This window comes from Myotis davidii, unplaced genomic scaffold, assembly GCF_000327345.1.
Source record: "Myotis davidii unplaced genomic scaffold, ASM32734v1 scaffold205, whole genome shotgun sequence".
In the NCBI taxonomy this organism is placed as follows: Eukaryota; Metazoa; Chordata; class Mammalia; order Chiroptera; family Vespertilionidae; genus Myotis; species Myotis davidii.
Window position 1 is genome coordinate 6,230,228 of NW_006297573.1, and position 13,523 is coordinate 6,243,750.

Genomic DNA, 13,523 nt, shown 5'->3' on the forward strand with positions numbered 1-13,523 from the left:
ACCCGCACCGCACCGCCGTGAATGGAGTGCTTACCCGCACAGAACCTGCTCTTGCTTCCTATTTCACCTCACAGTGTCACACACACTTCTTCAGACACAGGTGCTTTCGTTTTCCCTAAAAGAGCACAGATTTCATGCCTCCCCCGGCTTGTTGGTTTGAACATGTTGTGTGGTTTCCACCTCAGGTGAAATGTGACCACTACTGGCCGTTCACGGAAGAGCCCATCACTTACGGAGACATCACCGTGGAGATGATCTCGGAGGAAGAGCAGGATGACTGGGCCTGCAGACACTTCCGGATCATCTATGTAAGTCACGAAGCACAAGGTCAGATGCTGTCCCCAGGCTGAGGGAACCTCCCCCTCCCCCCGCCCCCAGGTGTCAGGAGACCAACCCACCATCAACAAGACCATGAGCACTTCAGGCTTCGCAACACTGCTTCCTTCAAGAGGAAAAGCCCACATTCAATATCCTTGTTCCCCATGTCATGGAGCCTGGTGGGATGAAATGCTGGCCTGCAGGGCCTGAGGGGATGGGGAGAGACTGCCCTGCCCATGGCAGGTTATCCAGGGCAATAGAAGACGTGTGGGCCTTGCTCCCAGGCCTGACTGAGGAGGGGCACGCTCTCATGACTTTTACTAACCTTATGTGAGTATAATTAGCATACGCAAGGCTCACTTACATTTTAAATTAAACACTTAAACCATGACTTAGTAGTTTAGTTTTTGTTTTGTTTTGTTTTTTTCCCCTTATTTTATTCTGGTTTGGTTTTTATTATTTCAAAGGTACTTCAGGGCATTTTTATTTTATTGATTTCAGAGAGGAAGGGAGAGGGAGAGCAAGATAGAAATATCAATGAGAGAGAATCATTGATTGGCTGCCTCCTGCACACCCCCTACTTGGGATTGAGCCCGCAACCCAGGCATGTGCCCTTGAGCAGAATTGAACCTGGGGCCCTTCAGTCTCCAGGCCGACACTCTATCCACTGAGCCAAACTGGTGAGGGCACTTCAGGACATTATTAATCATGGTTCCACATCTCTTTTGAAATGCCACTGATTTCTGATTGCTAGGATGTCAGCACAGCCTGTTCCTCCTGCCACCTCTCTAAGGACAGGCTTGGAGCATGTACAGTAGGTTCATGTGCAGGCGAGGTGCAGACATCATCCACAGAATACATCCCTGCTGTATTCAAACTTGGCATGAACTGAGTAAGAATTGGAGAAAAAAACAACAGCACTAACCCCTTCGCTCCCTTGGTGTGTGCCTTGCTGTTCAGCTGGCAGGGGTCACCCTGATACCAAGTCCCCTGCCTTGCTCCTAGTGACTGATTTAAGTTTTTCCTATTTTTGAAGGATCTTGACTATTTTACTAGGGCAGCTGCATACATTTTCAGATCAACTGTAATATGTAACACTGTTCAAATCTTTGTGCTAAGCCTGCCATCCGCATTTGAAAAGAATGAGCATTTTCATGAACTTTTCTGGGCAACTAAAAGTATGTAGTGATTGAGTATCTTTAAACCCTCATGGTGTTGAATAATTATGCACATTTTATTATGCTTGGGTTACTTTCTTGCCATACTTATTGTAGACAGCAGTGATGGCAGCCAGCATTTTGCAGACTTCCGGCTCCATGTGTCTAGGAAAGAGCCGCAGTGAGGGAGGCTCTGCGTACAGCGGAGGGTGTATGGCCTTAGGTGCCAAGGGGACAGAGGGTCTAGTAAGTGCTGACTTTGTTATATTTACACACATCTTATTACATATCTGTTAATCTACTTCATTTATGCGTTTATTTCTATTTATACAAATTTTACTCCACCCAAGACCACTGACTCTTTAGAATTCATTTCTCTTTAATACCTGAACCTAAACTTTAGCTCCAAACTCACAGCCAGGCCAAACTCGTCCAAATGATGATAGAGTATTTCATCCACTCAGTGGGTGCTGGGCTCTGACCAAGTTTGAGGGAAGGGGGATGAATTAGTTCCTTGTGAGGCCTGGATTTGGAATATTGATAACAAGAGCAAAATAAATCTTTATGCTGATAATTTAGTGGGGACTAAAAAGAGTGACATTTGAAGGCTCCACATCCTAATTAACATTTGCTCAGTTCAGAGGGAACAATACAGGGGTAGGCAAAAATAGGTTTACAGTTGTTCATACGGAAAAAGGCATGCAGGTTATGATTATTGCAGTAGCTCTGTTAACTCAAAAGAATGTCACAATGGCACAGTAAACATACTTTTGTCCACACCTGTAGAGTTGACCTATTAGTTAATCTGAACAGGACAAATATACAAAACATTCCCACATACAAGGATTCCCAGAACCAACTGTCTGAGTGCCCTGGGCTGCTGCAGTGATGGCAGGAATGATGTAGAAGTGGTGACGATAATGGTAGCTCAGAGGTACCGTCCTTCACAAACATGAGCACACTGCATCCCCACAACAGCCCTGTTACAGGTGAGGTTATCCTGCAACATCTGAAAAGACCCTTTTTTGATATGAGAACACTGGTATTAGTGAGTTTGCCTTGGGTCAAGCCTGCTAGTATCAAAGACCAAGACCGGGGTTGTTAAATAGGTGATTTAGGGAACAAGGAATGCAGGATAGGACAGAACAAGGAAGAAGTCTCACACAGCTAGGAGTTCAGCTGAAGTCTAGCGTCAGCCAGGTCCCAGGGAGGGTGTTGGGGAATGAATGGCACCCTAGATTTAGTTGTTCCATCTGCCATAATGGCGCTGGCTTTTTGTGCCCCGTTATCAGCCACCAGTTAGCTGCAGAATGCCTGGAGCAGTAGAACACAAGGTCTTGGGCATTTTCCAGAAAGGCAGCTCCCCCGGATGGGGGACAACTCTGAGAAGGGTGCAGCTCTATGCTGCTGGCAGCCGCTGGGAAGGGGGACCCAAGGGGCACCAAGAGCACCTTCCACAGTGTTTAACTCATTGGCCAAAGCCGATGCAATTGCTAAATTGCTAGGATGCAAACCCTAATCTGCTTAAACTCTTATCTCTACACAGGCCTGGATTAGCCCATTTATCCTACTATTTGAAGCTTTATACATGAGTATGTTTTTTTTCCAGATCCTGCTTTGTGCCAGACACAATGCTCAGATCTGGAAAGGGAAGTATTCAGACCAGGAGGGGAATGTGGCTTTACCTTCCTGTGCCATTCACATGTGAGCTGCAGTGGCAACCTAGGCCCTCCTGCCAGGGGGCTGCGAGATTAATGCTTGCTTTGCCTTTTCTCCTAAAGGCTGACGAGATGCAGGACGTGACGCATTTTAACTACACTGCGTGGCCTGATCACGGTGTGCCCACGGCCAACGCTGCAGAAAGCATCCTGCAGTTCGTGCACGTGGTCCGACAGCAAGCTGCCAAGAGCAGAGGCCCCATGATCGTGCACTGCAGGTACCGTCATCAAATGCAGTTTCTGTTAAGCACCACGAGCTTGGTTTTGTTTAAGGGAAATAAGCCAGTAGGAGAAAGACAAGTATCACATGATCTCGCTCATCTGTGGAATCTAATGAACAAAATAAACTAACGAACAAAATCGGTCCAGAGATATAAAAGCATGAAACAGAATGCCGAATCTCAGAGGGAAGGGGGGGGGCAAAAGGGAGGAGAAGATTAACCAATAATTTATATACGTTTATGCATTACCTATAGACACAGACAATAGGGTGGTGAAGGCTGGGGGTGGGATGGGGACACTAGAAGGGGTCATGAGAGAAAAAAAGGGGACATCTGTAATACTTTCAACAATAAAAATTTGTAAAAAGAAAAATAAATAAATAATAGAATTCTTAACAAAACTAAAATCAAAAAAAGAAAGAAAAGGTCCACCCATCCATTAACTCCTGATCAGATTGAATTAATAAAATAAATTATGATTTTTTAAAAAAATTTTATGATTAATTCAGGTCTTCCTAGACATGTTATTTACTTATAATATAGCCATTTATATCCTCTAAGATAGATATTATTATTCTCCTTTTAGAATGAAAAAAGCTGAGGAGTAGAGAGGTTAAAGGGTTCACACAAGTTCATGCAACTCAAACCTGGAGGAGTTAGGGTTCAGGCATTCTCCATGGCCATGACTTTAAGCACTGCATGGTCTTATCCTATCCTGTCAAGGACTCTGATGGTTTATAACATGGCCAAATGCAAGCTCAAGTTAAAAATAGCTAACCACAGCCCAGAATAATATAAACAGACATAAAAGCCAGGTGAGGGAAAGAAGAAATGAGAATGCTCAGCTCATTGAAATAAACAGAGTTGCTATGATTGCTTTTCAAGATTGCCTTTAAATTTCCAGATAGTTCAAATGAAAGGGGTCTTTATGACCTACTGTATTAGCAAAAATCAAGGACCCTGCTAATTCCTTATCAAAAGAATTATCTTTGAATGTAAGCTTTATTCTTACCAAGTGAGCAAAGCTTCACCAAAATCCATTGGTGTGACATATTTTAGTAAAATTTTTATGCAATCTCTGAAGAGCAGGGGCTATAAATATGCTCATATTGTATATCAGAGATAGAAGTAAAATAAAGATGTTAGAGAAAGCACTGGCAGCCATGTCAACCTAAGCAAATCTACACTAATAAAAGAGAAATATGCAAAATAACCATCACTCCACTACACCCACAAGCCACACCCACCAGGCAATCAGAGCGACTATGCAAATTAACCCAACTAAGATAGTGGCAGCCACGGAGCTGGAGCGAGCAGGAAGCTTGGGTTGCCCCCAGCAATGGAGGAAGCCAAGCTTCCCACCTTCCCTGGCTGGCCTTGGACTCCGCTCAAGGCTACAAAGTTTCAATTATAGAAGATAAATAAATCCCAGATACCTGCTTCCAGCCACCCTGGGCTCTGCTCAAGGAGGGGCTTGGAGCCTGGGTTGCCAGGAGCAACCCACGTTTCCAGCCAGACTTGGGCTCTGCTCAAGGCTACAAAGTTTCAATTATAGAAGATAAATAAATCTCAGATACCTGCAAAAAAAGGAGAGGCTGGGAGCTTGGGTCACTGGGGGGCATGGCCAGCCTGAAAACAGCCATCAGCCCCTCACCCAGGCTGCCACACCCCCATGGGGTGAGGGTGCACGCTGTGGGGCTTGGCCAGCCTGGAAACAGGCATCAGCCCCTCACCCAGGCTGGCCAGGCACCCCAGTGGGACCCCCACCCTGATCCAGGACCCCCTTCAGGGCAAACCAGCCGGCCCCCACCCCTGCACCAGGCCTCTATCCTATATAATAAAAGGGTGATATGCAAATTGACCCTAACAGCAGAACAACTGGGAATGACTGGTCACTATGACACACACTGACCACCAGGGGGCAGACGCGCAATGCAGGAGCTGCCCCCTGGTGGTCAGTGCTCTCCCACAGGGGGAGCTCTGCTCAACCACAAGCCAGGCTGATGGCTGCCAGCATAGCAGTGGTCGTGGGATCCTCTTCCACCTTCTCAGCACTGCTAAGGATGTCCAACTGCAGCTTAGGCCTGCTCCCCGCTGGAAAGTGGACATCCCCTTAGAGCTCCCGGCTGTCAGAGGGATGTCTGACTACCAGCTTAGGCCCAATCCCCTGGGGAGTGGGTCTAAGCAAGCAGGTGGACATCCCCCGAGGTGTCCCAGACTGCGAGAGGGCACAGGCCAGGCTGAGAGACCCCCCCCATCCCCCCCCCAGTGCACAAATTTTTATGCACTGGGCCTCTAGTAGATCTATAATCCTGGACCTACCTAGCACCAGGGCCTCTGTGAACTAGAATGAGTAGGGAGAGAGAGAGAGAGAGAGAGAGAGAAGCATGTGATGTGTCTCCCTGGACAGAAAAATGCTTCTAAGGCTATCAAGTTTCTGACCAGGGAAAGGACCCTTGCTATCAGTCCACCATAGGCATTCACAGGTTAAAAACTTTGCTTCACCAAATGAAAATGATCTAGTCTCACAATGGCTCCGTCCAAGAGCCGAAAATGAAGCTGCTCAACCATGTGGTCAAACTCATGGTTCCTTTCACAGCAGAGACAACTCTGGATGTGACTTTACAAGTGTTCACACAGGGGAAGAACGACAGATAAGTCCTGGGTGAGCAGGGTTGTCCAGTACAAAAAGCAAAGTAGGGCTCTGAGCTACAGGCTTTTACTGTTGGATTTCTCTCCCAGCCAGTTCTGCATAGAAATCAATTTTGGCTTCCTCTTTTCTCACATACGATACTTCAGATTTTGAAAATACTTGGCCCTACCGTCTGCATGACTGGAAGAAAAGAAGGGCTGACTGAACATGAACCATTGTGCTGGGCAATTGGTCAGCACAAATCACACTTCCCTCTACTCTCTCTGGGCACTAGGATTCGGGGGCTGTAATGAATGGGGTCCAAATATTAAATTTGATTTGGAGGCAACTACCTAAAGGGTTACTGGGGGATGGAAACAGGTTAGAACTCACTGGAAGGGAGATGTGCTGGAAGGAAGGTCTGGAATGGTGAACTCAACCCAGGGTTGAAGGCCCACAAATGGGTCTGGCCCCAGAGCTGGAGCTGAGGAGTGGGCATCTCAGCTAGACTTCTGAGCTGGGTGTGGGCTTAACTCTGCGGCTGCTCAGGAGACTGAAATTGTTTATGTGTCGAGTTCCCCGAGGGAAGGAACCAGCTCTCTCACCAGCCCCATGGGCACTTCTTACCTTTCTCAGGAAGCAGAGAGCTCCAGGTGGAGGAGAGAGGTGTGGCCCAGACTAGTGCAGACCCATACCTCTTTTTTTCTTAATCCTCACCTGAGGACATTCTTAAGGAGAGAGAGAGAGAGAGAGAGAGAGAGAGAGAGAGAGAGAGAGAAGAAACATTGAGTGGTTGCTTTCATACATGCCCCAACCAGGGATCGAAAAATCCAGGTATATGCCCTGATGAAGAACTGAACCGGCAACCTTTCGGTGCACAGGATGATGCTCAACCAACTGAGCCACTCTGGCTGGACCAGACCCATACCTCTTGAAGAGCAGCAGCAGTGATAGTCAAATGTGATATTAGAAGACACACCCACCACAACTGCATGTTAAAATGAAGTGGAAAACATTCTCAGGAGTTTAGTCTTCTTTTTTTTCTCAATGGTGCTACCTGTTTTGTTTTTTGATCGCCAATTTGTTCCCCCCTCCCCCATGTGGAAGCACTGTGTGAGTAACCTGCTGTCTGCACACTCTTGCAGCGCTGGCGTCGGCCGGACGGGAACGTTCATCGCCCTGGACAGGCTCTTGCAGCACATTCGGGAGCACGAGTTTGTGGACATCTTAGGGCTGGTGTCAGAAATGAGGTCATACCGGATGTCCATGGTACAGACAGAGGTAGGGATGTAATCAATAGGGATCTATAAATTTGACCTTGACTGAAAAAAACTTCCTACTATTTCACCTCCTGTTTCAGTCTTGCATCTGCTATTTCCAGTGTCTTATTGTGCACATTCGAACGGCTTCACAGTCCAGGAGAAACAGGTATTCGTTTCTAAAATCGGTTCAGTGTGCAGTGCCTGCGCTTCTATTGGTGCCATGTGCCCTTTATAACTCAGAGCACACGGATCTATCCGTAATAGACGAAGGTCTCTCTGAACAGGGTGAGAGCTCAGGGCAGCCAATCTGGGGACATGCCACCGAGTGGATGCTGTGGGACTGATATGATCTCACCTGCATTTGAAATGCTAGATTTCATTCAAAAGTTTGTCACTAGTTTGTCCACCATGTGAGTGTCTGTCCCAGTTCACTTTAGATAATGGTCAGGGGTTGGACTCATGCTTTCTGTCCCCCTTATGATTTTAAGGATCTCCAAACTCCCAACACGTCCATTTCCCTTGACCTAAATGAATGGCTTTAGCATTGTAACAACATGGCAGCATGCCTAGAAAAATCCGTCCCTCCTCCCCCTCCCCCACCACCACCCGCAGGTCCCCTCCTCCGGAAGTCTGGGAATGCCCAAGGGCTGGAGTGGCAGCCTGGGGTCAGCAGACAGACTCGCACCACCTCACAGCCACAGTGGGTGTGCACCTGCGTGGGCCTCAAAAAGCAAGCACCATCGCTTGTGCACAGTCCCAGTCACCCAGCCATACCCGAAGCTTCTCAGCTTCAGGTGTAGAGTCATCTCTTTTTTTTGAAGGCGTTTGTGTGGGCGGAACAGAGTAGAACACATCCTGGCCAGACTTCTTACTCAAGTTCCAAGGAATTGAATGCAGCCTTGGTCTTCCTCGTGCTTTTCATGTGAATCACCACTAGATGTCAGTATAACCCAAAAGCCTGCAGTAATGGCTTAGGCCTCAAGGCTTGGGAGGGTTTCTCCTTCACCATCCCTTTGACTTCTCTCCTGCATCCCCGCTCCCATCGGAGCAAGGCTTGGCACAATCGTTCCAGTGTGTTTCTTTCTGAGCCAAAGCAGGATCATGCCACTGCGGAAAAGCAACCCATTCACATTCAGCTCTCACGCGTGATGAGCAAGTCCTCACGTATGTGTCCTCACTTCCTTACCCACTCCTGCCCCAACCCTGCCGCCTTGGATTCTCCTGCTGTGGGGACATGAATGTGGCCTTGTTTAAAGGCCCTGACTTCCCAGAGAAGCCTGCTACCTAATGAGTAAACAGTGCTTCATGGATCAGTCCATAGTTTTGGCTTTCGCTTCCATAATTTAAATATCCTAATATGTGATTATAATTCCCCATGTGTGTATTAATCCCCAGCTTCAAAGGGCGGCTCCTTATTTTAAGTATTTTGGATTTGATCAGTTGTCTGCCACAGTGACCTAATTTATAGCTTTTAGAACTTTATAGACTTTGATTATAGTCTGCTTGCTTTTGACTTTCCCAGTACAGGACCTTAATCCCTTTTTAAATACTACCTTCCCCGGCAGACCCTCCATCTGACTCCACGCCGGGATCTTCTCCAGGTGTGGTAATCACGCAGCACTCGGTCGGCCATGGGCCTCTCTGCAAGGCTGAGAAAATGTTGCTTCCCCCCTAACTTTCTTGCCCCAAACTTTGAATGTTTGGCTTCCTTGTTGACAGCAGCATTTTAAGTTGCCATCTCTAGGGAAACAGTCTTTTTTAAGGACGATATCCCTTCCCTGAACTCTGGTGGGAAAATGCAAAGTCAGCAAAAGAGGTGAGGTCACCCCGGGTTACTGATTTTCCCCAAGTGTTCCAGCTTCATCCTGGAGTTCCCTCGGGATTTTGCAGCAGGTCTCCTCTAGTTCAGTTGTTTATTTATGTTGCAACATCTTGTCCACTTCCCTTTGTGTTTCCTCGTGGTGGCCCTCTTTGCGATGCGACCTGTATTTTGAATGTTAGGATTTTCCTAGCATCCTCCTTGAGCCCATTCACAGCCCAGTCCTGCTCCCTTCTACTTTGCTGCTGTGAGTAAGTGAAGAGCAGAGTGGAACACGATTTTCTTAGCTTTCTCATCCTAGGGCACCCTGTGACACTAACGATTTTCAAGAGGCCGGAATGATCCCCAGCTGATTTCTGGCTCTGTGTATATCTATCGACCACCTGCATGTATTGTGTACTAGAATCCCGTTACTTCCCATCACCTGGATTCTATCACCCAACCCCCTTCTAAAAATAGCGGAAATAAAGTTAAGTACTTTCAACCCCCCACAAAAACAGAAGGTGCATAGCCCCAGTCAGGCTCGGGGTGAGATGCCATCCTCTCCCCCAAAAAACAAATAAATACAAAGAGTAGACGTAACTGATTATGTGGGTCAGGTCCTCAGATGCACACAACCTGTGGCATGGACTATTGTTAACATGTTCTCTTCCCCTTTCTCACCTGACCAACCTCCCCCGACCCCCCACCCCCTCCCATGGCCGCTCCACAGAGCAGCAAAGGGTAAAGAGAGAAGGGTTGTCGGGCCAGCCCCCTGGAGAAGGCCTGGGTCCCGCATGGCCACTGCACAACTCGCTTTGCCTCTCAAGCTCCATTCCTCGTCTGTACACTGTGAATGACAACGTTCATGAATTGCCGTTGCCGTGAAGCACACATTCTGTGATATGGCAAATCTAGGCAATGCTTCCAACTGTGAAGTGGGCCGTGTGGAGAACATGCACCTCCCTGGGGCTCTCTTCTATTTTTACTAAATGCTTTGTTTGATTTTCCTCTAATGGGCTTCCGCTGGAGGTCAGGTAGGGCTTTGCTTTTGTAGCCTGTCCTGATCGGAGCTTAGATTTCTCAGGGACCTCAGGGACCTGCCCATAAATAGTCTTTATTTACTTTTCCTGTGGTCTGGCTCCTTTTTTTTTTTAGGCAAAGTTTGGCCACTGGTCAGTTTTGGGTTGAGAAACCAGGTGACCAGGTCTCTGCCTTATTATGCCCAGTGCTGACACAGCCCTGGAAGCCACGGAGTGATGTATAATAAGGAGAGGCGGGTAGCTCAGTTATTGATGAGATATTACCACTAAATAAGGGCCTATATTTTCTCCCAATCTCGTTGAAAAACACAGGTGAGGCTGAAGAATCAACCCAGTGAGGTTCGAAGTCTTAACCTTACCCTTTGTTTAAAGTTGTCATACAAAATGCTCAAGATCCTAGGAACATCTTGACTGGTTCTGATGGAAAGGTTATTTCTAATGCTATTCCTTACGGAGAAAGTCTGGGCAATAAAGAAGAAGGAGAAAGATCACGAGGTTATCTTGATTTTATGTTACAAAGACAGCAACTCTCAATATTTCAGCACATTTCATCCCGCCTTCCTTCAAGTATAACTTTCACACAATTATGCCCACAGACTATGTGTCCATATGCTAATTTTAAATTCTGCTTTTTCACTTAATATTTTCCTATGTGTATTATCCCAAATTGCCCAAAATTATATAAATTATATAAATTTTATTTTAAAGACTGGATATTTTATTATAGACATACCATTGATTATTTAAACCATTCTTCTTTGTATAGGATATAAAATTAGATTATTTTCCACTTTATTGCTATTACTAGAGGCCCAGTGCACAACATTCATGCACTGAGGGGGGGGGGGTTGTCCCTCAGCCTGGCCTGCACCCTCTCACAGGTCGGGAACCCTCAGCAGTCCTTAGCACTGCTGTGGAGGCGGGAGAGGCTCCCGCCACCACCTCTGCACTCACCAGGCTTCTGGTTGAGTGGCGCTCCCGCTGTGGGAGCACACTGATCACCAGGGGGCAGCTCCTGCATTAAGTATCTGCCCCCTGGTGGTCAGTGCGCATCATAGCAACTGCCATTCGGTCAATTTACATATTAGCCTTTTATTATATAGGATCTGTGTTCACAATGAAATGACTTATCACTTTAAAAAAACATACAGTAGGTTGAAAGTTTTATTTCTAATTTATTCCATGGCTTTGAAGTTTAGAAAGCCCTTTCATAAAGTAATCAGAATATAGGAATTAACCTATATTTTCCTTTATATTTTTGTAAGTTTGATTTATTAAACTTCTTGGAATTTATTTTGATATATTAAGAGGTAATAGACTTTTTTTCAAAATAGTCCATCATATAGACATTAAATATTTATTGCTTTTAGCTCTATTATTATTCAAAATATTTTTTCAGTTGATTCCCTTAGATTTTCTAGTTATAAAATTGTCTCCTACTTAATAAAAATTTGTTCCTTTGACATCAGGTCATAATATTTAACACTGTCATAGTATCAGCATACTATCTTTGCACATATTTGTACAACAACATCTTGCTCTGACACGTGTCCTGGCTTCTGCTGCAGGAGCAGTACATTTTCATCCATCAGTGTGTGCAGCTGATATGGACGAAGAAGAAGCAGCAGTTCTGCATCAGTGACGTCATCTACGAGAATGTCAGCAAGTCCTAGTCAGAATCCGGAGCAGTAAGTAGGGAAGTGCCCTTCGTGGGAGGGACATGATGGGCTACAGCGAAAGGCAGACTCTGACCCCACAGAGGTGGTCAGGGAAGGTGGGCGCAGGGAGAGGCGGGCACTGTAGCAGACCTTAGCGCTTCAGTGGGCCGGGTTGGTGGGCGTGACATGAAGGCACTTCAGCAGCTCATGATGATTTGACCTCCATCCCTTCCACCCTGAACCTTAAATTACTGATTTTGGCTCTGTGCCTGTAACATCAGGATATAATCATCCACCCGATTTATGTAGACATTTTGTGCAAGTAGTTTATTGATTACAAAAGCGTCATAAAGGGACTACAAAGAAGACATGAGCTGGAGTGAACACCCCAAAGGAGAAAATATTGATAGTAGTTCAGGATAGTAGAGTCGAGAAACACCTTGATCTTACCCATTATAAGCACTTACTGGAGAACGTCCTGAATACATTAGTAACATATTCAATGTCATGTGCTCAAATTTTGACTAGAAGGTCAGATTTTAGTTGTTTGAGTAATTGGTTCAAGTAACAAGTAATCTTCCCATTCAACTCAGTAAGCAGAGTGTGAACTGTGTCTGAATGTACAAAAGGGGGCAGGACCATGGACTGGGTGGGAGAGGACAGGGTGCATTGTGGGAGAAATGTGGAAGAAGTAGTATATGGACCACTGGGTAGCAGGATTGGACTAGCATCATGCCTTTATATCCATCAAGAAAGAGACAGAAAGCACAAAGAGGCAGGAAGGATAAAGAATAAGGAAAGAGAACCTGGCCATTCAATGGTTGAGCATCAACCTATGAACCAGGCAGTCACGATTAGAATCCTAGTCAGGGCACATGCCTGGGTTGCAGGCTTGATCCCCAATGGGGGGCATGCAGGAGGCAGCCGATCAATGATTCTCTCTCATCATTGATGTTCCTATCCCTCTCTCCCACTTTCTTCCTCTGTGAAATCAATAAAAATGTATTTTTTAAAGAAGAATAAGGAGAGAGAGAGAGAGAGAGAGAGAGAGAGAGAGAGAGAGAGAGAGAGAGAAGTTTGCAGGGAGAGGGAGAGAGGGTCAGAGACACAGAGTTCACAGAAAGTAGGAATTACACAGAGAAAGCTGCACACCCATCTGCCCAGGCTGGGGGTGAATGTAATGAGAGCAAGCGGTAGAGTGGGAGGAAGGGGCTGTACGTCCGGCCACAGGGCTGTTGATGGGCAGCTTTGCCCTCCCAGCCTGCTTACTGTTTCTCTCTCTCATCCACAGGACAGGACACGGTATGCGCCCATCCTCCCTTGCTTCCAGAGTTTTGGGGGCTCCTGCTAGCCATTTTGCTAAGAGGAGCCCCTGCTTTGTAATATGTGGCCCAGGAGATCCTGTATCTCGTAGAAGCACCGGGAAGACTTAGCCTTAAAGAGCCTACAGTGTCTTTTGGACTCTTTCACTTCTGGACATTTAATAACAACCAAATTCGACGGAACACCCGGAGGTCCAGACGCTCTGCCCAGGGCAGGAAGCACAGTCCCTTCCCGAGAGTTTTGCTGGCCCCTCTCTGGTTGGGCTGGGCTTTTTGTTGCTGTTTCCAAGTGCAATGATTTTCGTCTGTGTATGATTTTATCAGAACTTTGCATTGTTTCCTGCTCACACAATTGATCAAGCCCATAGCCCACGAAGGAAAGGCATTGTTAGTC

The 13,523-nt window shown here is 46.4% G+C and overlaps 1 protein-coding gene across 1 annotated transcript in view; it reads left to right on the forward strand.

Moving 5' to 3' along the window:
- The window catches only part of PTPRO (protein tyrosine phosphatase, receptor type O), an 86,589-nt gene extending 73,387 nt beyond the window's left edge, over nucleotides 1-13,202 (forward strand). Inside the window, exons 22-26 of the mRNA XM_015570181.1 lie at nucleotides 186-308; nucleotides 3,257-3,411; nucleotides 7,192-7,327; nucleotides 11,718-11,837; nucleotides 13,099-13,202. Coding sequence (XP_015425667.1) covers nucleotides 186-308; nucleotides 3,257-3,411; nucleotides 7,192-7,327; nucleotides 11,718-11,822 — 519 coding nt within the window. The 3' untranslated portion in view covers nucleotides 11,823-11,837; nucleotides 13,099-13,202. The remainder of the gene's footprint in view (nucleotides 1-185; nucleotides 309-3,256; nucleotides 3,412-7,191; nucleotides 7,328-11,717; nucleotides 11,838-13,098) is intronic.
- Nucleotides 13,203-13,523: the final 321 nt, after the last annotated feature.